General features: G+C 36.2%; 1 protein-coding gene across 1 annotated transcript in view; it reads right to left on the reverse strand.

Annotated features, from left to right (window-relative positions):
• Positions 1 to 1,405: 1,405 nt before the first annotated feature.
• ST13 (ST13 Hsp70 interacting protein) overlaps positions 1,406 to 26,329 on the reverse strand; it is a 28,929-nt gene continuing 4,005 nt past the window's right edge. The window contains exons 2-12 of the mRNA XM_082636389.1: positions 25,009 to 25,066; positions 22,858 to 22,933; positions 21,076 to 21,146; positions 15,850 to 15,916; positions 11,619 to 11,703; positions 11,387 to 11,497; positions 8,783 to 8,885; positions 7,596 to 7,712; positions 6,914 to 6,962; positions 4,466 to 4,599; positions 1,406 to 3,961 (exon numbers count right to left, since the gene is read on the reverse strand). Of these exons, the coding sequence (XP_082492515.1) occupies positions 3,833 to 3,961; positions 4,466 to 4,599; positions 6,914 to 6,962; positions 7,596 to 7,712; positions 8,783 to 8,885; positions 11,387 to 11,497; positions 11,619 to 11,703; positions 15,850 to 15,916; positions 21,076 to 21,146; positions 22,858 to 22,933; positions 25,009 to 25,066 (1,000 nt within the window). The 3' untranslated portion in view covers positions 1,406 to 3,832. The remainder of the gene's footprint in view (positions 3,962 to 4,465; positions 4,600 to 6,913; positions 6,963 to 7,595; positions 7,713 to 8,782; positions 8,886 to 11,386; positions 11,498 to 11,618; positions 11,704 to 15,849; positions 15,917 to 21,075; positions 21,147 to 22,857; positions 22,934 to 25,008; positions 25,067 to 26,329) is intronic.

Genomic DNA, 26,329 nt, shown 5'->3' on the forward strand with positions numbered 1-26,329 from the left:
GCAACCTGAAAATGTCCTCGTGATCTGCGAGTGAACTACTTAAGGACATCCTGATTGTATACCAGATACCTAAAATTTCATAGCACTTACACACAAGTTTATGCTAATTCTATTTACCTCCTCACTACTCTGGTTCCACCTAATACTTAGAATCCAGTTTTAAAACTTTTGCCAACACGACATGCCTTACTCAGTTTAGATTTGACTTCTTGAAGTTTACCAGCTATCCTTAACTATATTTTCCTATGTACTTTAGGCAACGCCCCCCCAAATATATGCACTCCAAAGTATGCTTTATTGGTTGTAAATATTGGTACATATTAAATTTTTAAAATTACGGCACCAAACTTTTTAAAACTAATTTTTTCTTGTCCCTCTAATTGGGCCCATCACAAGTGGACTAATAGCACAATTATGCCATCAGACTTCTCCTACTAGGAAAAACCCCTGTGGAGGTGCATTATGAGCACCAATGATATGATATGCCTTATTTAACTAATGCCCTTCAAATGTACATTTAGTTTTCAATTTCTTAAATGAACAATTCTGCAGGAAGCAACCTAGTACACAGAGGGGAGGCAGCAGAGCACAGAATTTAGGAACAAGACATTTGAAGCCACACGCCTGATCAGAATCTCAGCTCCACAAATCAACAACTATGTCATCTTGGATAATTTACGTAAGTGCTTCCGTTTCCTCATCTATATAAAATGGGGAGGAGTACTCACCCTTGTGGTCATTACCAGAATCAAGTCAATACTTGCAGAATAAAAGTGCTTGGCACAGATTAAGTACTACTCACCTGATGTATGTGCCTACTTGGGTGCATTAATTTTAGATATGAGCAAATCTCTAAAATACTGCTTCTCCCTTATCCCATTAGGCCAGTATTTCCTAGTGTGGCAGATTACTAGTTGTTACTCCGGGTCTTTTCTCCATTTCTCTGTAGTAGTAATTATTTTTTTTGGGCACATGACCACACAGCTATGGAATATTTTCTAGGTTTACTTGGAGCTAAATATTGTCTCAAGACAAAACAAAAATGACCAATGGGATATGAGGACAGAATGTTACTTCCATGGATTAGCATCAGTATCTCAGCATACACTTCCCTGGTGCCTTCTCCAGTTTTTGGGGGGCTAGATGAGCACCAGAGCAAGCACCTTTGAACACAGCAATGGAAGCTCCCTTCTGAATACGGCACAAGTGCTTACCTCTGAACTGCGACCTGAAGAAATGTAAAGCTCTGTTTTACTTAAGCTAATACATTTTTAGGGGTCCTTGTTAACACTGTATAATCTAAAGTCTACTGTGCTTAGTAAATACCTTAGGATTAGTGATAGAGACATAAAAGAAATAGAACATGTGCTGAAAAAAAGGGGAGTGGTGGTGGGAAGAGTCAATATCCAGTCTGAAGCCACACTTTTTATTTTTAACGTAGCTAGAAATATCCAATTACTATATATATATATATTTTAAATAATGATGCCATTGATTACTGTGAATCAGCCAGAAACAAAGATTGCCATGTGTTTTTCTTTTTTTTTTAAACCCCTCATTTAACTATATATTTTTAAGCAGAAAAAAAGTCCTTTAGTTTTCCTTCTTATAGCATCATTGGCACAAGAACAGAACATTTCTGGTTTAGAAATGATGTTCAGTTTCTACAAAAATGAAGATGTACTTTGTATTAACTTAAAAGTCTAAAAAAGCACAGGATACATTTTCAGACCAATTTTACTTTTACCCACTTATGGTAATATGTGCAATGTTAGAATGTACTTAGGTAATGTGTAAATCAAATGAAAAATCCAGAAGCAGCTGGTCCTGAATTACAGCACACACTGGAAATTTTGAGAAAGGCGAACACATATTAACAAAAAGAACACCAGCAAGCTCAAACTCAAGTTTATATGCTGAGTATTTGTGAAGGGTTTAAAAAGCGTAATCAGCATACAGCTTTTCTCACTTAACAGATGCATTTCTATTTGCTTGCGTACAGCAAAGGGTAAAAACTTAAATCAACTTACTTATGATTTCAGAAATGTATTCCATGGAATTTACTTCACTGCTCCTACCATTGATTCTTCAAATAAGCAAAGTACAGAGGGTCTCATCCCTTGAAACTGCTTTTAAACTAGCACTTTACATTGAAAAATAAGTAGAAACCTAGCAATTCCTGGTACAGTGCCTGGACTTAGCCTCATTTAATGTAAGAACTGGATGTACAACAGAAAATTTATCATTTTCTTTATCCTTGGAGGACAGGGAAGGAATAAGGAGAGGTGGGGACATGGCTGCAGTATTTAAGAGCTGAATAGAACAATGCATCTTTCACAATGCTGAGAACTCCACAAAGAAGAACCACCATGAATCTCATCAATTTTTTTAGTTCATGCTGGATTAGGAATTTAGATTCCCCTCTGTGTATCAATTAATTCAAACTCCTCCCAAAATTAATACTACAAGATAAACTCTAACTGCAACAGATATTTCCTAAGTAGGAGACCAAACACCAAAGGGAATCCCTTCTTCCAACATCTTTTGGTATGTTAACATTTCACCAAAGAGGAAATCTAACACTTAAATATGAAATCTCTTGGCCAAGTAAGAAACTGCAGCTATTATGGGTATTACCCTACATAGCCACTATTTGTATTACATATTAAATTAAACCCAGCGTTAAATATGCTTGCATAATTATGCTGTGAATGATGATAGCAATGATGACGCTAGTGAAAAAGCATCATCTTTACCCCAAGAGTAGGATGAAAAAAATGTGAAAACCAGTAGAAAGCAGACAAAGAGTTGGGCATTTTCTGATCTGAAAAAAAAAACATTTTTTTTTTGCGGTACGCGGGCCTCTTACTGTTGCGGCCTCTCCCGTTGCAGAGCACAGGCTCCGGACGCGCAGGCTCAGCGTCCATGGCTCACAGGCCCAGCCACTCCGCGGCACGTGGGATCTTCCAAGACCGGGGCACAAACCCATGTCCCCTGCATTGGCAGGCGGACTCTCAACCACTGCGCCACCAGGGAAGCCCTGAAAAGAACATTTTAAACACAGAAATACAAAAAGAAAAGTATTCCCTTATTTCCCCTGTGTGTAAATGTGAAACATTTATTTTAGATATCAGACAAGAACAGAGCTAAGTGATCCAATTTTACTGCAGCAGTATAAAAATCATCCTTTCACCAGTGTAAGATTTAAATGCATCTGCACAAGGGTACACATTATATAAAATGTAGTAAGATTACTGCTGCCCTGCAAAGTACTTCCAGTCCCTACCCAGGTCCTACTGCAATACTGGTGGTCCCAAGAGTTTCATGGAAGCAAATCATTTAAAATAATAAAGCAATTAAAAAGACAAATCAAAATGCCTCAGTGACCACATATTCAACTCAAAGTTTATCTATTTAAATGTTACATTTGCCTCCCACTAATAAATCTTTATTTCACTCAAACTTGAACCATAAATCTTCCATACTGAAGTATCTTCCTTGCCTAACTAATTCAAAGGAAAAAAACAAAATGATTAGTAAAGAAAATAGTAGGGATTAACACACCCTTTTGTTTTAAATATTTTTAAGGTTTAAAAATTGTTTAAAGTTTTAAACTTCTAGTAAGAAAACATTATCTGAATGAATACTCTAATGGCAAACCACTGTAAAATGTTTCAGCTGCATCTGGAGCAGAGGGGTAGGGATTATCTTCAAAGCACCCCAGCTTTCTTCATGAGAAGATCAGAGGTACACTGGTTTGTATTATTGCGACATCCATTAGGTGATCTAAGTTGCTTTTTCTTCAGCAGGGGCTTCATTTGTCAGAAGGGCATTATGCTTGACCTCCAAATTTGGCCGACAATTTACTGATGAGATTCATAACCTTTGGGTTGCTCTGATATTTTGACATATTTGCCGGGTTCTGAGCCACATCCTGGAAGGCCACCATAACTTCTGGATCCTGCAAAGAAAGGTGTGTCTTTGTGTATATATATATGTGTATATATATATATGTTTAGTATTAAAAAAGTGCTCTATGGGTCATCAATTTTGTTATCCTAAATCCTATCTCTTTATTCAGACCTTTAAATTTTGTCACGGCTAAGTCAACTCAGGTTTGGACAAGTCCCTGAAGCGTAAATATTATTAATGTGTACTTCCAACTCCAACTCAATGATGTCACTTCAGACAATGAAAAAAAGGATATACAATTTTGATACAAAGAAAAGGACAACGGGGTATAATTACCAACTATTACAGAGTACTTCCCTATAAACCACTTTTAAAAACTTAAGCTACTCATTCTGAAAAAAAGAACATGACTGTCACAACTGCATAATAAGCTATTTGGTAATTCAGCTCAATAAAATATGGCTAACAGAGTAACCTTAACCTGTCTCCACATAGAACTATGAAAGAAATGCCTCAGTGATATAAAGTCCAACTTTGTTCTTCCAAGTCTTACCTGCATGGCTGCAAGAACCTCTGGATCACTAAGAATTTCATTGAGCCCAGGCATTCCTGCCATTCCAGGCATGCCCCCTCCCATTCCAGGCATTCCTCCAGGAAAATTACCAGGCATTCCGCCAGGAAAGCCACCTACAAGAATAAATGAAAGATCTGTACAGACACCGAGCATATTCCCAAGCAGTCTGAGAATACACTATTTCCTCCTGATTAAAATAACACATGTGCATGCACAAAGAACAAGGGTGCTACTAAACACAAAGTAGTCTGAACATTCTAACTGGATGTAACAAGACACAATTTTTAACATTATTTAAAAATAAGGCTGTAAATATTTTTTTCCTAGTTACAAAACTTTAAAAAGAAAACTAGTCTTACCTCAGAGAGAAAATTAACAGTCCCTTGGAATTATAAAATTAAAAACTCTCGTAAGTCACCTTGTATCTTATCTTCTCATTCTTTAATATTATTTGTCTGTTTCAATTTAAAGTTAATTCAAAAGAGTTTAGTGGGTTTTTTTTTTTTCCCAAAAAAACTATATTCCCCTAAGCTAACTGCTTCCTTCAAGAACTACCTGAAATGCTTGTTATAAAAAGCTGTGGATTTTTGGGAGTCCCCTGGTGGTCTAGTGGTTAGGATTCAGTGCTTTTCACTGCCGCGAGCCGGGTTCAATCCCTGGTCAGGGAACTGAGATCCTGCAAGCTGCAGGACTCAGCCAAAATTAAAAAAAAAAAAAAAAAGCTGTGGATTTTAATCTCCACCCTGACTGCCTCAAAATTTATGAAAGTAAAACTGAAAATCTTCATTTTTTTTTTTTTTTTTTGCGGTATGCGGGCCTCTCACTGTTGTGGCCTCTCCCGTTGCGGAGCACAGGCCCCGGATGCGCAGGCTCAGCGGCCATGGCTCACGGGCCCAGCCGCTCCGCGGCATATGGGATCCTCCTGGACCGGGGCACGAACCCGTATCCCCTGCATCGGCAGGCGGACTCTCAACCACTGCACCACCAGGGAGGCCCTGAAAATCTTCATTTTTAACAAGCAGTCCTGGTGTCTCTTTTTTACACTGAAAACAATGCTCTAGCAAAAAAGATTTAATTCTCCCAGTATATTTTTAGATTACAAACCCAAACTTTTCTACTCAGTTTTTCACTATCATAAACCTTTATGTCCATCAGAGGTATCCTAAAATCACAATTAACACCAATATAGGGACATCCTAAAAAGAAATACAGGTAACATTAATCTACAGATCAAGGGTCATTACAAATAAAGCTATCATAAAGAAGAAACACCTATAACACAGTGATTTCCATCTGTGTCAGCAATACAAACGTGCCCATAAATAACTAACAATCACAGATAAGGAGATCTAATCGGGGGCCTGAAAACAACTTCTAGCTTCTTATGCTACTGCTGACTTTTTAAAACTACTTTCTACAAAAATTACTGACCCAAGGTAACAATAGTTAGCCAGTCTGCTTGTCAAATCCATATAATAAAACCCACATAACAAAATATTATCTCTAGTACTAGTCCACATTAGTGGTCATTTTCTAAAACAAAGGTACCTGATATAAGATATTATCTTATAAACAGAAAGTAAGCTATGACCTAAAATTTATTTTCTTGCTTTTTCTCCAAGTCATCCCCAATGTATGTTCCTTCGTTTTTTTTTTTTTAGTTGCTTGCACATGACCTTTCATATTAGAGGCTACCAATTCTAGCCTCTGACCATGTGGTAAATTCTAAGCAAGGGAAGCCTAAGTGGTGTGCAGCTGCCTCTATAAACCTTTACAAGAAAGCTAGTTGCAGCTGCTGATCCCCCATTACAATTACAAACTTAAAAAAAAAAACTCTCTTCGCTTTACGTAAATTTCACACTGCCTCATTCCGGAAGCATCCTCGGAGTGCCTTTTTAACAGCTCTTCTACCTGTATCGCATAGGCCTCTGCTATCATTCAAGGCTTTGCCTCACTAGTAATGTCTGATCACTTGACATTTGCAAGAATGGGAAGAATGTGTTGATATATTAATTTTATGCTGGATGCGGAACTTTTTGTGCTTAATGATTCCATGCTTTTACCTAGTATCCTCATGAATATCAATGTATAATAGAACATAATTCCATTACGGCCATTTAGGAATACTCTAATTAATACTTACATCATAATAAATTCTTATAGTCTTTTAATAAAATACAATGCTCAGACCTCAGTAAATTTTATCTATTTTTAAAAAGTATACTGCTCAACATATGAGGAAAATAATATACTGTATTTCCACTAACAAAATTTTTAACAATGAAACTTTCTAGAGGCTGACATTCTAAAGACTCAGTGTTCCAGGGACTAATGGTACAAAATACAATATACATACCTGAGCCTCCAAATCAGAATATTACCCAATTATTTACAATATTAAGAGTTTTAATTTTTCTTTCAAAATACCTGGAAAAGAGCCATACTGAGCTCCTGATTGTCGTCTGGCTTCTTCCTCCTTTAATACAAAAAGGAAATAAATTATATAATAAGAAGGGGGAAGTCTGCTGTCCACACCTACCTTATCCATGCAAAACCATGAAAAAATTGTAAAATAAACTAGTTAGAGGACTTACAAGAATGACAAGTTTCAAATGGCAATGTTGGACTAAAGGAGACACCCCATCTCCCAAAAAAACAATTTTCAATTGGATTCTCAATGAGTATTACTTTTGGTAATAATTTCAAGTAATATTTTTGATTTGTAACTAAAACTAAAAAATAACTAGAGTCAATTTTAAATAGCTATGAATCCACTATTACAACGGAAGTAATCATAAAACTTAAAATATCAGGGCTTGCATCCTAAAGAAAGCAAATAATACTGCCAAGTTTTAAATTAATTACTTGATCAGGAAAGTCTTGATTTTAGGAGAACACAAACAAGGATATAAATTGGTGCTATACAAACTCACTTAAGAATTTGAAGACTAAGCAATAAAGGGAAGGAAAACTTCCTTTGAGTAGTATCACTATCCCACAGAACTGCAGCCAGCTCTTTTTATTTAACAAGAGCCAGGAATTAGAATGATATCCAAAAAAGTCTGATCTACTATATTTCGCTTTAATGGTTTAAGTATAGAAACCTTACCCTCTGGGCTCTCTCATGTTCTTCCCGAGCCTTCTTGACCCTTTCTATTCTTTCTTTGATCTCTCGCTCTTCACGTTTTCGCTCATACTTTCTCCGATGTTCAGCAATTTTCTGGGCCTAGGGAAGAAACAGCCACAGAAAAATGTCTTCTCTGAAAGTTGAATAAGGTCAGCACAAATCAATGGTTTTGTTAAAGAATTACTTTCTTTGTGGAGAGATTTAATTCAACACATAGTTGTGAAAAATGGGTTAGATTTACCCTATAGAAAAAGACCTAACTCAGGCTTTAACAAGTCTACTGTGAAACAAAGAAAAGAGGCTGGGATTTGAAGTTAGAGAAAAGTGTTAAAAATTTCAAACAATTACCTAGTGCAAGGATGACAAATAGATGTCAAATTGCATGACAATTTTTGCCTGCTACCTGCCATGGGAAGGCAGAGATTGGGAACACACATACCAGTTACTTCCCACAGTCTAACTATACTGAAGTTTTCCTCATCAATAAAATGAGGGGGCAGGGAGAAGTATGTTAGTCTTAACTGTAAGAATCAAGAAAAAATATGGACCAGGCACTAGTACATAGTCCATGCCAAACTTTTGGAATCTAGTATTTATTCACAGAATAATATTCAACCATTATTTTAGCTTGTTTATGATTATTTTTTAAGAACCTGTGTTCTAGAATATCTCATCCAATAACCTTGCTGAGTTAGCCCTGTTACAAAAAGAAAGAAAATCAAATCATCTGATAGATTAAATTCAATAAAACTTCCACCATCTTAAAGCCTCTGATAGTAAATTCTTGAACTTCCCACAAAGCTGAAAGTTGTTTTAACTAACAATTTTAGATAGAAATAAGGACAAACCAGACTCAATCTTGGGCTGTATTTTATAAATTTTCTATTTGTTCTTTTGCTGTAAACTTGATGCCCCTTTTCCATTTCTAACCTTCTGGTTATAATTTTGCAGGCTTGCAAACAAAATAACATAGCTTGCCGTAATACTGCGTGAGAAATTAAAGCATGAAAACCCAATGAGATTTCCTGAGTTCAACACAAATTTAAGTGATTACAGATTATAACTTCCAAAGATTTTTTCTTTCCATCTGTTTTGCAGTTAATTTACTGCTAGGGTGTTAAGTACTAGAGCCATTAGTAATGACTTTTCCCTTCTCTACTTTACCATACCCTTGGTTGAACTTCTTTCAGCATTGCACTAGCATCTTCATCATAATCCAGCTTACAGGCAAGGGCAAGATCATGGGCAGCTTCTTCCCAATGGCCCAAAAGTCTGAAACAGATTTTAAGTAATTTTTGGAGCCTTTTACACATATTCACTTATGTAGCATGGTGTCTTACTTCCTTATTATAAAAAAGGACTGTTACAGAAGAGGTTTAGATATTCAACTACAAATTTTCATGAACCAATTCAATTAGTTATGTTCCACTCCATAAAAATTTAGGAGTTTAAATTTCCTCTATGGTAACTGTGAAGCTGTTCTACTAAAAAATGTTTAAAAGCTTTTAAAAAATTGTTTTAATTCACAGTTATTTTTTTTATTTTTAAAATATAATATTCACATTATATTTTTAAAAATTATATAGAGCCACAACTTTCAACTCATTAAAAACAGGGTTAACATGATGTGTATTCAGCATGCTACCTTCTATATGGGATAGAAAACAACACGTGTGCACATATTATTTAAAAAGGAGAGATGGGGGCTTCCCTGGTGGCGCAGTGGTTGAGAGTCCGCCTGCCGATGCAGGGGACACGGGTTCGTGCCCCAGTCCAGGAAGATCCCACATGCCGCAGAGCAGCTGGGCCTGTGAGCCATGGCCACTGAGCCTGCATGTCCGGAGCCTGTGCTCCACAACGGGAGAGGCCACAACAGTGAGAGGCCCACGTACCATAAAAAATAAAAAATAAAATAAAAAGGAGAGATGGGATGGATCAGAAACTAAAGGCTGGTGGAGATAGGTAACTATGGAGTAGAGGAGATAGCAGTGGAAATGAGACTTCTCTGGGTATACCTATTAACTCAGTTTTGACTCTTCAAACATGCAAATGTTTTACATACTCAAATAAGAAAATTAAATCAGAAAGGACAGAAATAAAGCAAGCCCAAACCCTGAATACAAACAGAAATAAAAAGAGGCTAATTATTTATCACATCAACATAAACCATACAGGAAAAATTAATTCAAGTAATTTTTAAACCAGTATTCTGACTGTATATCTTAAGTGAGACATAGCCTAGGGATAAGAAAGAACTGCAAAATAAACTTTACTTGAAGGGTATATTATTTTTAAGGCATGATTCTAGGAGAATACTGTCTAAAATACAAAATGGAAAACATTTAATGTTGAATTTTAATTGAGAATATCAGTATAAACCCAAAATTTCTCAATTTCTTTCCCTAAAATCATTATTTTTAAATGTTTTTTTCTGACTGTTAATTGAAATGACAATGACGATATCCTGGAAACAATAAACATACCTAGTGGCCAAACTTCAGCTCCCACAAAATAATCCCTACTAAAACAAACCAAGATTTTCTGGAGAAATGGTCTATTCCAAGTTGTTTGTTTTTTAATGGCTTTCTTTGATGTTATATGTATGTATTTTTTAATTTATTTTTTACTTATTTACTTTTTTGGCTGCGTTGGGGCTTAGTTGTGGCACGTGGGATCTTAGTTCCCTGACCAGGGATCGAACCTGCGTTCCCTGCATTGGAATGCAGATTGTTTACCATTGGACCACCAGGGAAGTCCCTGGTCTATTCCAAGCTAAAGTACAAAATGAGTTCTTACACCAGAAGGCCAAGAAATGCTCAAAGACCAATGGGGTCGATCTCAAGACAATCATCAACAATGCATGACCTTTCATATACCCAGAGAGCATTAATACAAATTTTCCAATCTTTTACCTGTATCTTTGACATCTGTCTTCATAATCACTAGAGCTACTTTTTGAGTCACCTAATACAGTTGGTCCCAAGCATATTCATCTTCATCTCCATCCACACTTGAAGCACAATACCTTTTCAATCCATGTAAGATGTAAATAGCACAGGACATTTCATCCCAAACCACAAAGACTCATCTGTATATTAAGTTTTGCTTCCAGGTTTGATTACTGATCTGGGTTAAATTCACCTCTTTATTTTCCCCCTTATCTGACTGTTCATGTGACCTAACAGTGATCCAAGTAGTCTGAAGCTAGTATATTCCTTTTTCCATAATATATTGGTTGTTTAATGTTAAGTTACAAAGTCTGAAAATAACAGAAAGTTTATAAGACACTGATATAAAGCCACTCTCTTTTCTTGGAGATAACTGAGAAAAATCTTTACCTTACATTTGGTTATATGTGGCCAAAAACTGTTAACACTGGTATTCACTGAATGGAAGCAGTGAAAAGAATTTTTATTTTCTTACTTGTTCCTTATGACATTCTCTCAATTCGACATATTGAGCATGTATTACATTAAAATTAAATCCTTAGGCAATTTTTAAAAGATTTTTTTTGATGTGGACCATTTTTAAAGTCTTTATTGAGTTTGTTACAATACTGCTTCTGTTTTATGTTTTGGTTTTTTGGCTGTGAGGCATGTGGGATCTTAGCTCCCCAACCAGGGATCGAACCCACACCCCCTGCATTAGAAGGCGAAGTGTCTTAACCACTGGGCAGCCAGGGAAATCCCACAATTTTTTTTTTAAATAAGGTATATTAAAACATCAGATTTAAACTTAAAGAGCCCTGAAAATAACTAAGTCTCATTATTTACCTGTGTGCTTTCCCTCGCCACTTGTATGGCTGAGCAGAATCAGGATTTATTTCAATAGCTCTGTCACAGTCTCGGATGGCAGCATTTGGCTTCTGTAATTTGATGAAGACACTAAAAAATAAGTATGATATTAAAAAGTATTCATTTCAAACAGTAACTTTTTGGGGGTTGCCACAGAAGCAATTCTATCTAAACAAATAAGCAGAAATCAGTTTTTATTTAGAGTTCTCACCTCGCTCTCTTGGCATACAGAATGGCCAAACGAGGATTTAGCTTGATGGCATCTGTGAACAAGTCAATGGCTTTCTGTAGTTCACCTAAAGTGAAACAAAAGTTTATTGAGAAATCGTGGATAAAAAATATTAATAAAAACTGTTGGTCTCTTAAATTAGCCTTTCACATTTCCCTTTTAGCCTAGTAAGACTAGTTTCTAAATTAACATACAAAACTGGCTCTTCAAAGCAAAATCTTTACCATACCTATACTGTAAATCACTCAAGACAGACAATTTTGGGGAACATAACCCCCCTAAAAAATATTAGAATACCACATTCTTGGTAGGACTCATTGGCTTTTAAATTTAGATAAAATCAAAGGATAAGTCAATTTTATTCTATTAATTACATTTTCTTTTATCCATTAAGTTAAAAGGATAGGGCTTCCCTAGTGGCGCAGTGGTTAAGAACCCGCCCGCCAATGCAGGGGACACGGGTTTGAGCCCTGGTCCAGGAAGATCCCACATGCCGCGGAGCAACTAAGCCCATGCGCCACAGCTACTGAGCCTGCACTCTAGAGCCCACGAGCCACAACTACTGAGCCTGCGTGCCACAACTACTGAAGCCCACGCACCTAGAGCCCATGCTCTGCAACAAGAGAAGCCACTGCCATGAGAAGCGGGCGCACTGCAACGAAGAGTAGCCCCTGCTCACCGCAACTAGAGAAAGCCTGCGCACAGCAACGAAGACCCAACGCAGCCAAAAATTAATTAATTAATTAATTATTATTTTTTTAAAAAGTTGTTTCTATGATAAAAAAGCAAGAACTGTAGAAAAAGAGATGTGGAGCAGTGAGGGTGGCAACGACCAATCTGATTCCAAGATCTGTGAAGCCGTTTAATGCCCAACATATATCCACAGGTTACTAGAAAACATGGTTATTAAAGAATGAAATTAAATATATTTTCTTTCCATTTGTCTGTATTATTTTTTTCAAACAATCACTAACTTGTTAGGGCATAGATACTTATTAAATTGTTTGAACCTAACTACATTGTAAACTAAACTCTTATGTATTTCTTTTGGCCTAGAAGTGCTGTGAAAAAAGTGAAAATGGTGAGGACACTATAAACAGAGCAAGTTTGGGAAACTCTGCCCCAATGCAAAGCTATCATCATTAGCTACCTGGACTACAAAAACTTCTTCCCTCCCTCTGTGGAGTCATGAAAATGCACCTTAGATTTGCTGCAGTGAGCACAACTGATGGAGAACGCCGCCTTCTAGGCTCAAGGCTCTACTCCATAAGCTGCTCCCAGCTAATGGCTGAATACAGGAAGGATACCCAGGTAGGCCCATTCTTGTGAGACGTGCAACTCCTCTAATGGGCAACCTTGGCTTGCCTAGACTTTTAGAAACACACACACAGTTGAAGACTTTTCCTACACAACCTTCCATCTCTCCTACAGAGGGGTAAGACCTACATGATAGCCTCACTGTCTTCCCAGACTCCTCCAGTTCTCCCTGCTCCCCCACCTTGCCTCACAGGTATTTTCCTAATATACCTCTGCCACACCAACTCATGTCTTGGCTTCTACTTCTCCAATGAACTAACATACCCTTAATTTGCCCCTAAAATCTGATCTACATAGAGTAGCAAGAATAATCCTTTTCAAAAGTAAATTCTTCTCACTATGAAACCCTCCTAGTCAAAAAACCCTCAATTGCTTTGCATAATCAAGGATAAAATCCTAAATCCTTAGCATGATCTACCAAGTTCTTTAGTGAGTTGTCAATCATCTGTCCTCCTCACCACCTTCCCACCACCCATCTCCCACCCCCAAGCACTTCTCTGACCTCAACTCTACCACTCTTATCCCTTCGCTCAGCACACTCCAGATAGTCTGGCCTTTCTGCTATTCCTTGAACACGTAATTGCCCCCAACACTCTCCCAATTAACCTCTGTATTTGTTCCCCGCTATGTCCCCAAAAGCGCTTCTTTACACGGCTTGTTCCCTGCACTTCATCAGGTGCTTTCCTGACCACCTTATATAAAATATAGCTTCCATCATTGACTATCCCTTTACTCAGCTCTATTTTTCTTCATAGCACTAATTACCACCTAACTTTATATTATAAATTTGTTTATTTTTGTTCTCCCAAAATATAAAGTCTACAAAGTAAAGAACTTGGTCTGCTTTGTTTCCCGCTGTATATCCGGCATCTGGAACATAGTAAGCCTTCAATAAATACTTGTTGAATAAATATATTAAACGGAAAAAGCATAGAAGAAATACCTCTAATAATGTGACAGCTGGAAACACTAAGGTCTTAAGAATAGTACCAGTACCTTAGTATTAGTACCAGGTACTATTCTAGGCATATTATACACATTTACTCATTTATTCCTTATGACCCTATTAGGTAGGTATTATTATCCATATTTTACAAGGGAGGAAACAAAAACAGAGGCAGAGAGAGTAACTTCTCTAAGTTTACGTAGCTAGTAAGCCCCAGAGCTGGGATTCAAACCCAGAAACTTGGGCTCCTTAAACCCAGGGTTTAACTATATTCCTGCCTCTCTGACCCCAGGTGGGGCCTGAACCTATAATCCCTAGCTTATAATACTAGTGTTTTATCCCTGTAAGATACACCATAAAATTGTACCTATTCTAAAATTAGAACTAGGCTATATTTACACATAAACATAGCTTGGGAAAAAATAAGGAAAAACAAAAATGTGACTTATTAGGTGGTGGCTGCTTCATTTTCACTTTGTTAAATATTGCTTAGACAATATATAAGTAAATTAAAAAAAATACAAGACAATATGCCAAAATAAGCGACAAAAATAATGAGCTGATAGTATGGCACAGTAAGAGCCTGGGCAAGTCAAAACCCCTCTAAGCCCTCAGAGTATTCACTGATCTGTAAAATGGGACTAGTATGAGATTTTAATGAAATAATGCACATTAAAATATAATAAAGCTGGCAGGAAGGTAGAAGGCACAATTATATGCTAGGTAAATAGAAATCTTAGGTGGTAGGGAAATTAAGAAAAGATTAGTGTGGAAAAGGAATGGTCAGAAAGAGAAGTGGCTGGGATGAATTGATGGGTACAAGTTAAAAGTTGAAATAGGTGAAGAAGAGCTTTACAGAGAAGCACAAGTAAAGGAACATTCTAGGAAAGTGAGGTCTGGCTGGAATGGAAGGTTAATACTCAAAAAGAGTAAGGCTGGGAAGGCAAAATATAGGATCTGACTCTAGCAGGTCCAATGCTATGATGAGCTTCAAAATGTATACAAAAGTTAGTCACAGGTTACAAGCAAAGGAGTGTGTACCAATAAAAACAAGTTCTAAATAAGAATGATCTAGGGACAGTGAATAGAAAGCAATGAAGTAGAGACATGTCAGGTAGACAAACTATTAAGGTAACTGCAATAGTATAAACATATAAGGACTTAAGCTAAGAAGGTGGTGGGATTACAAAGAAAAGGAACCTGAACAGCAATCAATACTGAACGCATTCTAAAATAAAACTTTAGCCATCTTCTAAGTGTAAGAATGAGTACAAATGCACAATAGCATTATACAATAGCATCTATTCAATGATGGCATTGTGACACACTACACCACACAGCTATAAAGGGGTTTGCACAGTACCCAAGTTAATAAATAATTTGTTCTTATAAATTTTAACTAATTAAACATAATACTTAATACTACCAGCACTCTCCCACTCTGATACGATTTTCTGAAGGGGTTCTAACATGCAGAAACTAGAACAAGAGTGTTGTATCAATGGACAATATCTGTCAAGGGTGTTACTATGTAAAAAGTTGAGGATCATTGATCTAATACCATTTTTGGGGAAAACCTTTCAGCTTTTATTATTATTATTTTTTTTAAGATTTTCCCATCAGGCTTTTATTATAAAGAAGGTTCCAAAGCTTCTTGTCAGTGGAGAAACACTAGACTATAGTCAGGAAAGTACAGTCTTTGAGTTACAATCAGGATCTGTACACGCCCTGAGGCAAGATAATTGATACCTGAGTGATTTCAGCCTCTTTATTAATGGGAAAGGGATGAGTGGAGGACAGGACGCTTTCTCCTCCAGTACCATATACTCAATAAATTTAAGTTCCCTTCCATTTTCCCACCATTAACAGTTACTGCAGCGGAGAAGTAGAGAAGAGAATATTCAGACTACTAGAGGAAATGTAGCAGAGAAAAAAAAAAAAATCACTCACCATCATTTAGGGCATCAATGGCAGCCACTTTTTTATCATTTGCCTGATCCATCATCTCCTCAGTTATCTATGGGGAAATTGAAAATCAACTAAGAAGTAGTAGAAAAGCAAAGGGAAGGAGGAAACAATTTGGACTTTCTTAGGGATGTGGTAGTCACAACCCCCATTTCCACTCATTCTTCTCTGGTTTCAAGGGAACAAAGAGGATAATTATAATAAAGGATTAGTAAGAAATCTTACAGGATACATTTTAATCTTTCATACTAAATAATAAATTTCATTCCCTATACTCTGCCCTAGACACGACTTTTGCTTCCCTCCATCCCGATCTGAGCAGGTTTTTCTGCCCTAGTTTTTACCAAATCCTTTCTAGTTATTCACAAGTACAGGCATAGCTCGTTTTATTGCACTTGGCAGACAGCACTGCACTTTTTACAAACTGAAGGTTTCTGGCAACGCTGTGAGTCTACTGGAGCCATTTTTCCAACAACATTTGCTTACTTCGTGTCATTCTGGCAATTCTTCCAGTATTTCAAATTTTTTCATTATTGTATTTGCTATGGTGATCTGTGATGTTGCTACTATGGCTTGCTGAAGGCTCAGATGGTTAGCATTTTTTAGCAATAAAGTATTTTAAAATTAAGATATGTACATTTTTTTTAGACAAAATGCTATTGTACACTTAATAGACTACAGTATAGTGTAAACATAACTTCTACATGCACTGGGAAACCAAAAAATTTGTGTGACTCACCTTATTGTGGTGGTCTGGAACCTAACTCACAATGAGATCTTGGAGGTACACCTGTACTAAAACCCAGTCTCCCCACAAGTGGAAAAGCTAGTTCCTAAGAGGCTTGAATCTTAGAAGAGAAATGTCTCATTCTTTTGGTCCAATGAACATCTATTGAGCACCTATATTAGATAGAACAAACACCATACAAGATGCTGACAGTACAATGATTATTAATAATGAAAACATATAGCAAACGTCCTACAAGAAGCGATTTCTTTAACAAACAAAAATCCACTCTATCACGATCACTGTAAAATATTACTGAAGGTGCTGGCTAATCATTAAGAAAATGATTTGATACGTTTAAAAACTGGAAGGAAAATACAAGCTGTCTTTATACACATACCTAGAAAATCTAATAGAACTGACAAGCTATTAGATCTACTATGAAAATTCAGTAAAGTTCTCTTTACTGAAGAGAACAACAAGAGAATACAAGAGCAAAATAAAAAACAAACCCAGAGTTCTTCCACATCAGCAACAATTATAAAATATAATAGAACAAGATACCATTCTAAGAGCACACAAGACTTTCATGGGAGGGAGTGGGGGAAAAGATTAAATTCTATCTAAGGACAGATATATACCGTGCTCATGAAAAATTTATCAACTGTTATCAATCTACCCACAAGTTACTCAATAAATTCAAAGCATTTCCAACAAAAATCCCTACAAGTTTTGGACAAACTAAAACTTTTAAAAAGAATAAAGGAAAACACACTTTTCCACATAATAAGACATCCTACAGAGCCAGGATAATTTGCAAAAAGACGACTTCAGTTTATGGCAATATGATGCACATGATACTCTGAACAAGGCTAAAACACACCTTTTATCAATAAAAGCCATCTTTGGCCTAAGAACGTAGAAATCCTCAAACAACAAAATAAAGTGAAGGCTTGAAATCCAGCCAGGTGCCAAGTGCTCCATCTGCTATCACTCTTGTGGAAGGTGTCAAACTGGGTGACCTTGCAGTTCTGTTTTTGAAGATAGTGCCGGACACATGAAACAAAGTCTAGATTCAGGTGAAACAAATGTATGTTGTCTAATCAGACATCCTCGAAAACATATCTGGAACCCCAAATGCCTATACCTGCAGGCATAATGGTATATCAAAAATAAACCTGTCCCAAAGAGGGAAACCTAGAGAGAAGACAAAGAAATCTCCCCTGAAAATTCATAACCACAAGCCAGCCTTTCCACTGGAATTCACGTTACTTCTGTAGTTAAATAAGCAACGAAAAAACCATTCTGAGAATCTGAAGTAATTCTTGAGCTGGTCGCACCAACTCAGCGTCTTGATGGAAGCAAACATCTCTCTCTTTGGAGGAACACACCTTGTACTCAGGCCTCAAAACCTTTCCACAGGTAAAGTTTACAAGAACTCATGGTCAACACACACACACGTGCATGCGCACGCACACACACAAACTACAGTAAACAAAGTACCTCAATGAGCAAGAGTCAGGAAAAATAACAGGAGAATAAGACCAGGAAAACAGTCCGATAAAGAATTTAATGTGTTTAAGAAAATAAATGCAAGTTCTGAAAATGAGTAAGGAGCAAGAGACTTATAAATAACCAAGTGGCCTTTAAAAAGAATCAAAGAGAAAGTATCAAAATGAAAAACAAGCATTCAAACTCAAACATCAATGGAACAGCTGATAAGACAAAGAAAGCATACATAATTCGTCAGAGTGATAGAGACGGAACTTAATAGTGAACACGTCTGTATCTAACTACGGCTCCAGAATGAGAGTACAGAGAATGGGAAAGAGGCCATTTTTGAAAGAGATACTAGCTGAAAATATTCCAGAGCTAAAAAAAGTTAACCCTAGGATTTACGATGCCCAGTAAATCCCAAGTAGGATAAACAAAAAGTATTATAAACCTAGACACACCGAGATGAACGGCACCATCAATAAACAGAACATGATTAATTTTTTTTAACAAATATTGACAAAGTATTTATATTCGCTCTTAACAAAGATGCACAAGATCTTTATGGAGAAAAAGTTAAATTATTTAAAGACATTAAAAAAGACCTAAAAATAAAACAGATATCACATTCATGGATAATCTCAACAATGAGGAGATGTCGCTTCTCCATTTGTTAATTTAGATTTAATGCAATTCTAACGGAGGGGGATAACAATCTGATTCTAAAATTTATATGGATGAACAAAGGGCCAATAGCAACCAAAAATACTCCTAAAGGGTTGGGGGTCCTTGCCCTACAAGATAACAAGACTTAATATAAAGCTAAATACAACAATGTGTTATTAGTGCATGGAAAAAAATTAGACAAGCAGAACAAGAAAACACCAAAACAGACCCACACATATACAGAAACTGTGTATTTTGGCATTGGTGAGGAAAAGGATTTTTCAATTATGGTGTTGATGGTTAAAGGTGAAAGGCAAACATAAAATTTTCAGAAGGAAAAAACCAGTATATTACAGCAATTACAACCTTAAGGTCATAAAGCATAATATATAAAAGAACTTTCAATTTAACTGCATTAGAAGATTTTGTATGGGGGGAGGGATAAATCACGAACTTGGAATTAACATACACACACTACTGTATATAAAATAGATATCCAGTAAGGACCTACTGTATAGCACAGGGAACACTACTCAATATTCTGTAATAACCTATATGGGAAAAATTCTGAAAAAGAATTAATAGATATATATGTATAACTGAATTACTTTGCTGTATACCTGAAACTAACAACATTGTAAATGAACTATATTCCACTAAAATTAAAAAAATTTTTTGTTTTTTGTTTTTTGTTTTTTTTTAATTTTTTGCTTTATAACAAATTTAATCAGTTATACATATACATATGTTTCCATATCCCCTCCCTTTTGCGTCTCCCACCCACCCTCCCTATCCCACCCCTCCAGGCGGTCACAAAGCACCGAGCTGATCTCCCTGTGCTATGCGGCTGCTTCCCACTAGCTATCTGTTTTACGTTTGGTACTGTATATATGTCCATGCCACTCTTTCACTTTATCATAGCTTACCCTCCTTCCCCCTCCCCATATCCTCAAGTCCATTCTCTAGTAGGTCTGTGTCTTTATTCCTGTCTTACCCCTATGTTCTTCATGACATTTTTTTTCTTAAATTCCATATATATGTGTTAGCATACAGTATTTGTCTTTCTCTTTCTGACTTACTTCACTCTGTATGACAGACTCTAGGTCTATCCACCTCATTACAAATAGCTCAATTTCATTTCTTTTTATGGCTGAGTAATATTCCATTGTATATATGTGCCACATCTTCTTTATCCATTCATCCGATGATGGACACTTAGGTTGTTTCCATCTCCGGGCTATTGTAAATAGGGCTGCTATGAACATTTTGGTACATGTCTCTTTTTGAATTATGGTTTTCTCAGGGTATATGCCCAGTAGTGGGATTGCTGGGTCATATGGTAGTTCTATTTGTAGTTTTTTAAGGAACCTCCATACCAAATTAAAAAATTTTTAAAAAGACTTTGTATACTAAGACAATGTAAAGAAAGTGAAGAGAAACCACAAACTAGTAGAAAAAAATGTGGAGCACACAGATGACAAATTGTTGGCATCAATTGTTAGCAGAATATAAACTGAACTTAAAAATCAGCAAGAGATGAACCAGTAAAAAAAAAATTGGAAAACTCAGAATAAGACTTCACAAACACCTGTGAATAACCAATAAACATGAGAATGTCAACTTTATTAGAAATCAGGAAAATGCAAATTTAAAAGCCACAAGGACATATCATTTCACATAGTAAGGCTGGCAAAGATGAAAAATGACAATATCAAGAACTGGTGAGAATATTGGACCAATCTTTTAAGCTGCAATTAGTATATTGTTTCATTTGTTTCATTATCAACCCCCAAAGAGCCTTTTTAGGCGATTTTTTCTTACTTCTCACCCCCTCCATTTTAATAATGCAGATATAGTGCATATATGTGAATGTGCTATGAACCTTTGGAGTACCACTAAGCATTGTAACACCTAAGTTTTTTTCAAGCCCCCCTCCCAAGAACCGATTTTCACCACCTCGAGGGCACTATCTTTTGTTGGGACAAAACCATTTTAGAAAACTGGCGATAGATATCCCATTAACGGGCAATTCCACTTGTAGAAATAAATTTTAGATGAACTCTATAGTCTCAAGAGCAGTTGAACCAGATGCAAACTGAAATAGGTAAACAGAAAACAAGTATTTCAGAGATTGTTAGAGAGTATGATTAAAAATAAAGGGAATTTTCACAAATATTTTAAATAATAAAATGCTTTCCTAGATGCCTTAAGTCAGAGAAAGATTCAACTTGCGTTTTTCCTAGAAGAGATATGTCATAAAATTATCACAGTAGGTAGGCTTTCACATTCCTGGCAGCAAGCAGAAAATAAGCCATTGAACTCACCTCTACATTTTCATCTCCCATTTCTTGAGGGGCATCAGTGTCTGGTTCAATCACACCTTCATTGTCAATTTCTGTTGAAGTTAAGAAAATGAAAATAAGACCTGTGCTATCCAATATAGTAGCCACGAGCCACACGAGGCTATGAAAAATTAATTAACCTTGGCTAGTGCAACTGATGAACTGAACATTTTACTCTAGATTAATTTAAATATTTTACTTTGTTAATTTTATTTAAACTGGTACACTGTAAAATATCTCCCTGTTAAACACAATCTTATTGTTTTGGTAAAACTATATTTCATTTTAATAGTCACATAATGCAAGGTATTTATTATCATATTGTAGTAGGTACTCTGGCAAGTGCATAGTTTCTATTTCTATTACATATTACACAGACATACTGATTTAGTCAGTGTCAACAAACTGATTCAGTTGAAATATTGTGTTCTACACACCAATATACTATGTTTTTTTAAAAAATATTTTAAATATTTTAAATAGCACAAGTTATAGTGATACTCTGATGTAAATCAGGATAAAATATTTAATTTTACCATTTTCTGCCTTTGAAGACATAGTATGGATAAATTTTAAACTAAAGGTATACTACTCGTACAGAACTGACCCCCAAAGATAGCACTACAAAGAGCTATGCTGCAAACTTCATGATGGACAACTGTATAAACAAAACAAAGTAACTGTTATATATCAAAAAATTTTTTTAAACAATAAACATTAGGAGGCATTTTTAGCAAAGAGTAAATTTGATAAAAGCAGTTTCCTCTCAACAGTCAAAAAAGAATGAAATTAAAATTGGCTACCTGAAATCAGAATTAACATCCAACAATAAATTTTTAATCAATTTTTAACAGGAACTGAGCTTGTAACTTTTTCTAATTATAAAACAGCTTGATTCCTGCACAAAATGCTTTTAGATGGAGTTAATTTTTAAAAAAATATTAGTCATGGTAACTGTTAGAAAATTGTAAGACTAAAACAATTTTACAAAAAGTAAAAGATCTGATTAAGCCCCCAAACAACAAACCCTTTCTAATATACCAAAGATCAACGGACTCAAAACTTGAAAAGTAAGTATTTTTTTTTTTTAGCTTTTAGATAGGTTCTGTGAATTAAGAGGCTTCCCAGTTAATAACTGGGGTATATATTTATAGTCTTAAAGGACCTCCAAATTTATGAAGAAATTTGTCAGTCTGCAGTCTAAAAAAACCAAACCAAACAAACAAATAAAACCCCAAGCCCATGGCATAGACATCAATTCTTCTAAACTGAACCAGTTTTATTAACACAGATGCAGGTACTAAAGGAAAATAATTTTTTGGTACTTGATTCATTTATTGGATAACTTTTACATATGTCTAGAAAAACCTGGGTATCTGACCCAACTTATTCAAATACAAATTTCATGAAGTCTGAATACTGATCAAGTATTTCCATTAAAAATGTAATATCTGCATTGAGATATGCTATAAATACTCTGGATTTAAAGACCTAATATGAAAAAAGGAAAACAGCTCATTAATAATTTTCCCATATTGATTACATGCTGAAATGTTAACATTTTACATATTGTTTAAAATATATTACTTGAATTAATTTCAACTGCTTTAAATTTTTAAAACATGGTTACTAGAAATTTTTAAATTTCATATGTAGCTCACGTTATACTTCTATTAGATAGCACTGATTTAGTCAATTTAGTAAAAATCAACACAGGACCGTATCATGAGATTATCAAATACAAACTAACTACCATCTCCTCACCTAGATCACTCTCCTCACTTGATGGCTCATCTGTCTTTATGTTTTCCTCCGCCTTCCTACTATCCGTTTTTTCTTCCTAGCAAAAGGAAGGCAAACAATGCTATCAGCATTTAATAACACACCCAACATATATGCTACTAATTTATACCGATTTATGTATAAACTATTCAGATACACTGTATTTCAGTTGTTGATGCTCTTTCTTGTTTTGTTTTGGTAAACTAGCTTTTGTTTTCTATTTTTATTTCTCTTTTTAAATTAAAGGGACTTCCCTGGTGGCACAGTGGTTAAGAATCCGCCTTCCAATGCTGGGGACACAGGTTTGATCTCTGGTCCAGGAAGACCCCACATGCAGTGGAGCAACTAAGCCCAGGCGCCACAACTACTGAGCCTACGCTCTAGAGCCCATGCACTGCAACTACTGAGCCCACGTGCCACAACACTGAAGCCCGTGTGCTGTAGGGCCCACGTGCCGCAACTGAGTCCAAGCACCTAGAGCCCATGCTCCGCAACAAAGAGAAGCCACTGCAATGAGAAGCCCACGCACCGCAACGAAGAGTAGCCTCCGCTCGCCGCAATTAGAGAAAGCCCGCTCATAGCGACGAAGACCCAACGGAGCCAATAAATAAATAAATAAAAATTAATTAATTAATTAAATTAAGTATAGGTCCAGTCCCTCATCCAAACCATTTAGAAAATGAGTTCTAGAATTTTAAAAATTTTGGATTTTAGGAAGCTAATAAAGTGGATATACCACATATTATGTAACACCCTTAACAGGCACTGTAGTCCACAACTCTCCATAATCAAACACATACGACTTTCGCAAAATAAAAATTTTTTAGCAGAGATATAAGTTAATACAATTTTGTCTTCACACGTTTATCACATGGCAAAATATCTTACCTAAGGCTCAGAATCTACCAAACTCTGACAAATGACTCACCAAAAAAAAGAATTACTTCTTCTGAAGCTTTTACTTCTCTCATTTCACTGTTCAAAGATATGCTAAATAATAAAACAGCAAATTTTCTTATCAATTTAAGACAGCTAGTCAGAAGACTGAGGAAAAAAACCTTTTAGACATGAAGGCAGAAAATAGGAGAAAAAGGAATTCCAAAGGGAGCATTCTTTTTTAAAAAAATTTATTTATTTATTTTCGGCTGCACTGGGTCTTCTTCGTTGATGTGCATGGGCTTTCTCTAGTTGTGGCGCAAGCGGGGGCTATTCTTTGTCGCGGTGCCCGGGCTTCTCACTGCGGTGGTTTCTCTTGTTGCAGAGCTCGGGCTCTAGTAGGGTGCATGGGCTTCAGTAGTTGGGGCACGCAGGCTCAGTAGTTGTGGCTCGCAGGCTTAGCTGCCCCACAACATGTGGGATCTTCCCAGACCAGGGCTTGAATCAGTGTCCCCTGCATTCGCAGGTCGGTTCTCAACCACTGCGCCACCAGGGAAGTCCCAAGGGAGCATTAAGAGTACATCTTCCCCCACCCCCATCTCTAAACTTTAGATACCAGCAACCTCCTCCTGTTTGTACACACCTTTTTGGCAAATATGCTAAAGCAACTCCATGAGCCACACTCAGAAATATCCCTCAGGTGGTAGGGCAGAAAAACTTGAGAGTAACTAATTTGGGCTGTTTTTTCATTTACTTTCGAAATATTAATAAAGTACCTACAAAAACACTATGCTACGTGCTAAAAAACAAACAAACAACCAACCAAAAATGATGAATGGGAATTCTCTGGCAGTCCAGTAGTTAGAACTCAACACTTGCACTGCTGTGGGCCCAGGTTCAATCCCTGGTCAGGGAACTAAGATCCCTCAAGCAGCCCTGAGTGGCTAAAAAAAAAGATGAAGACTACAAATGCACACAGTCACAGAGCTTACCACTTACAGGTCATGCATATAACATACATCCAGCATTTATTCTCACTTACTCTATACAACATAGTGAACATTCACCCCCACATTCTCAGTGTTAAATCAGATTATAGAGATTCGATGTCCAAATAGAAATTTCACAAAGCTCTTACTTCCAAGTGATTTCTCGGGGAAATCAGGAATGGCAATTTGAGGGCAGAAGGTGACAAACATCCCTAAGAAACCTTATAGTACTTTATCACTAAACATACAAATGAAATTCATAGCTTACCTTGGTATTTTCTTCCAATTTAGTTTTATGAGTAGCAGGTGGTATTTTACCCCCCATGCTTGAGGAAGATGAAAGAAAAGACATTTGTTTAGAAAATTAAAATTCAGTAAGCCAAGCAACATTTATTTATGCTGAGAAAAAGGTTACATATTTAAATAGTTACCTTTTCAAACCTTTAAGGGTAAACTCATTGAATGCTTCAGTATTGTAAGTTTCTTTCAGCTTAAAAATTTATTTACTTTTAGGATACTGGTTAATAAAAATCTAACCCTTTCCTTGTCTCAATAAGTCTAGTAAACTTAATTATATAGCTTCTCTGCCCATTCCCAGAGAAAAATGAAATGAGGCAGAGAAACATGCAATGACAAAATCATTTGTACAAGTTGTTAATTTAGAATTCAGTAGATATACTTGAATCCAAAACTTTGAATTTTTGAATCAAAAGTTTGACATTTAGTAAGAATAGCTCAATTAAATTCAAATAGGCAGTTTATAAAATAACCATATGAAGTCACAGTATAATGATTCAAAACATTTGTTTCCTTTGACTAGTAACTACAAGGATTCTTCTTGGTTATATTCATATGCCCCTCACACTGTAGATTTTCTCCTTATCACCTCTAAACTTCACCCATTAGAATTTCTTCTTGGCCTTGCAAGCCCTTCTTTCCCAAATACTCCAGGCCAACGAAGTGAGTTATACATAAATAACTTTAAAATAAGGAAAAAATAAGACCATGAAGAATTAGTGTTATATGCTCCTTCTGGGGCAGGCTCTGAAGCATAAGGGCTACATGCAACAGTCCAGTGATTAAAAAATTCGGTGGATTAAGAGCACTCCACAACAGTGAGAGCTGGAGATCACAAGAGGGCATTAACTTTTATGTAAAACAGAGATATGTTAACTTGGAAAACAGTAAGGAACCTAGTCCAAAACACGTGTAAGCATCGATTCTTTATAACTAGAGTTATCAGAGCCATGCTTACATTAATTTCAGTTGGGTGGGATTTCTGGACATAAGGTATGAGTATACTGGGTTTAAATAGATACTGGTTTTCCAAAGTTCTTCTACCAACCTACACATCTATTACCAGTGTATGAGAATTCATCTGTTCCACACTTAGCTACTGTCCATCTTTTAAATTTTTAGCATTTTTAACAGGTGTGTAGTGGTATCTTATTGTAATTTGAGTCTCTTTTCATACATTTACTGGCCATTTTAAAAACCTTTTTTTGTAAAGTTCACCTCTTGTCCAGCCTTCTATTAGGCTGTCTATCATGTTTGTAGGTGTTCTTTGTATATTCCGCATATGCACATTC

This window comes from Mesoplodon mirus (genome assembly GCF_964341445.2).
Source record: "Mesoplodon mirus genome assembly, chromosome: 11".
Lineage (NCBI taxonomy): Eukaryota > Metazoa > Chordata > Mammalia > Artiodactyla > Ziphiidae > Mesoplodon > Mesoplodon mirus.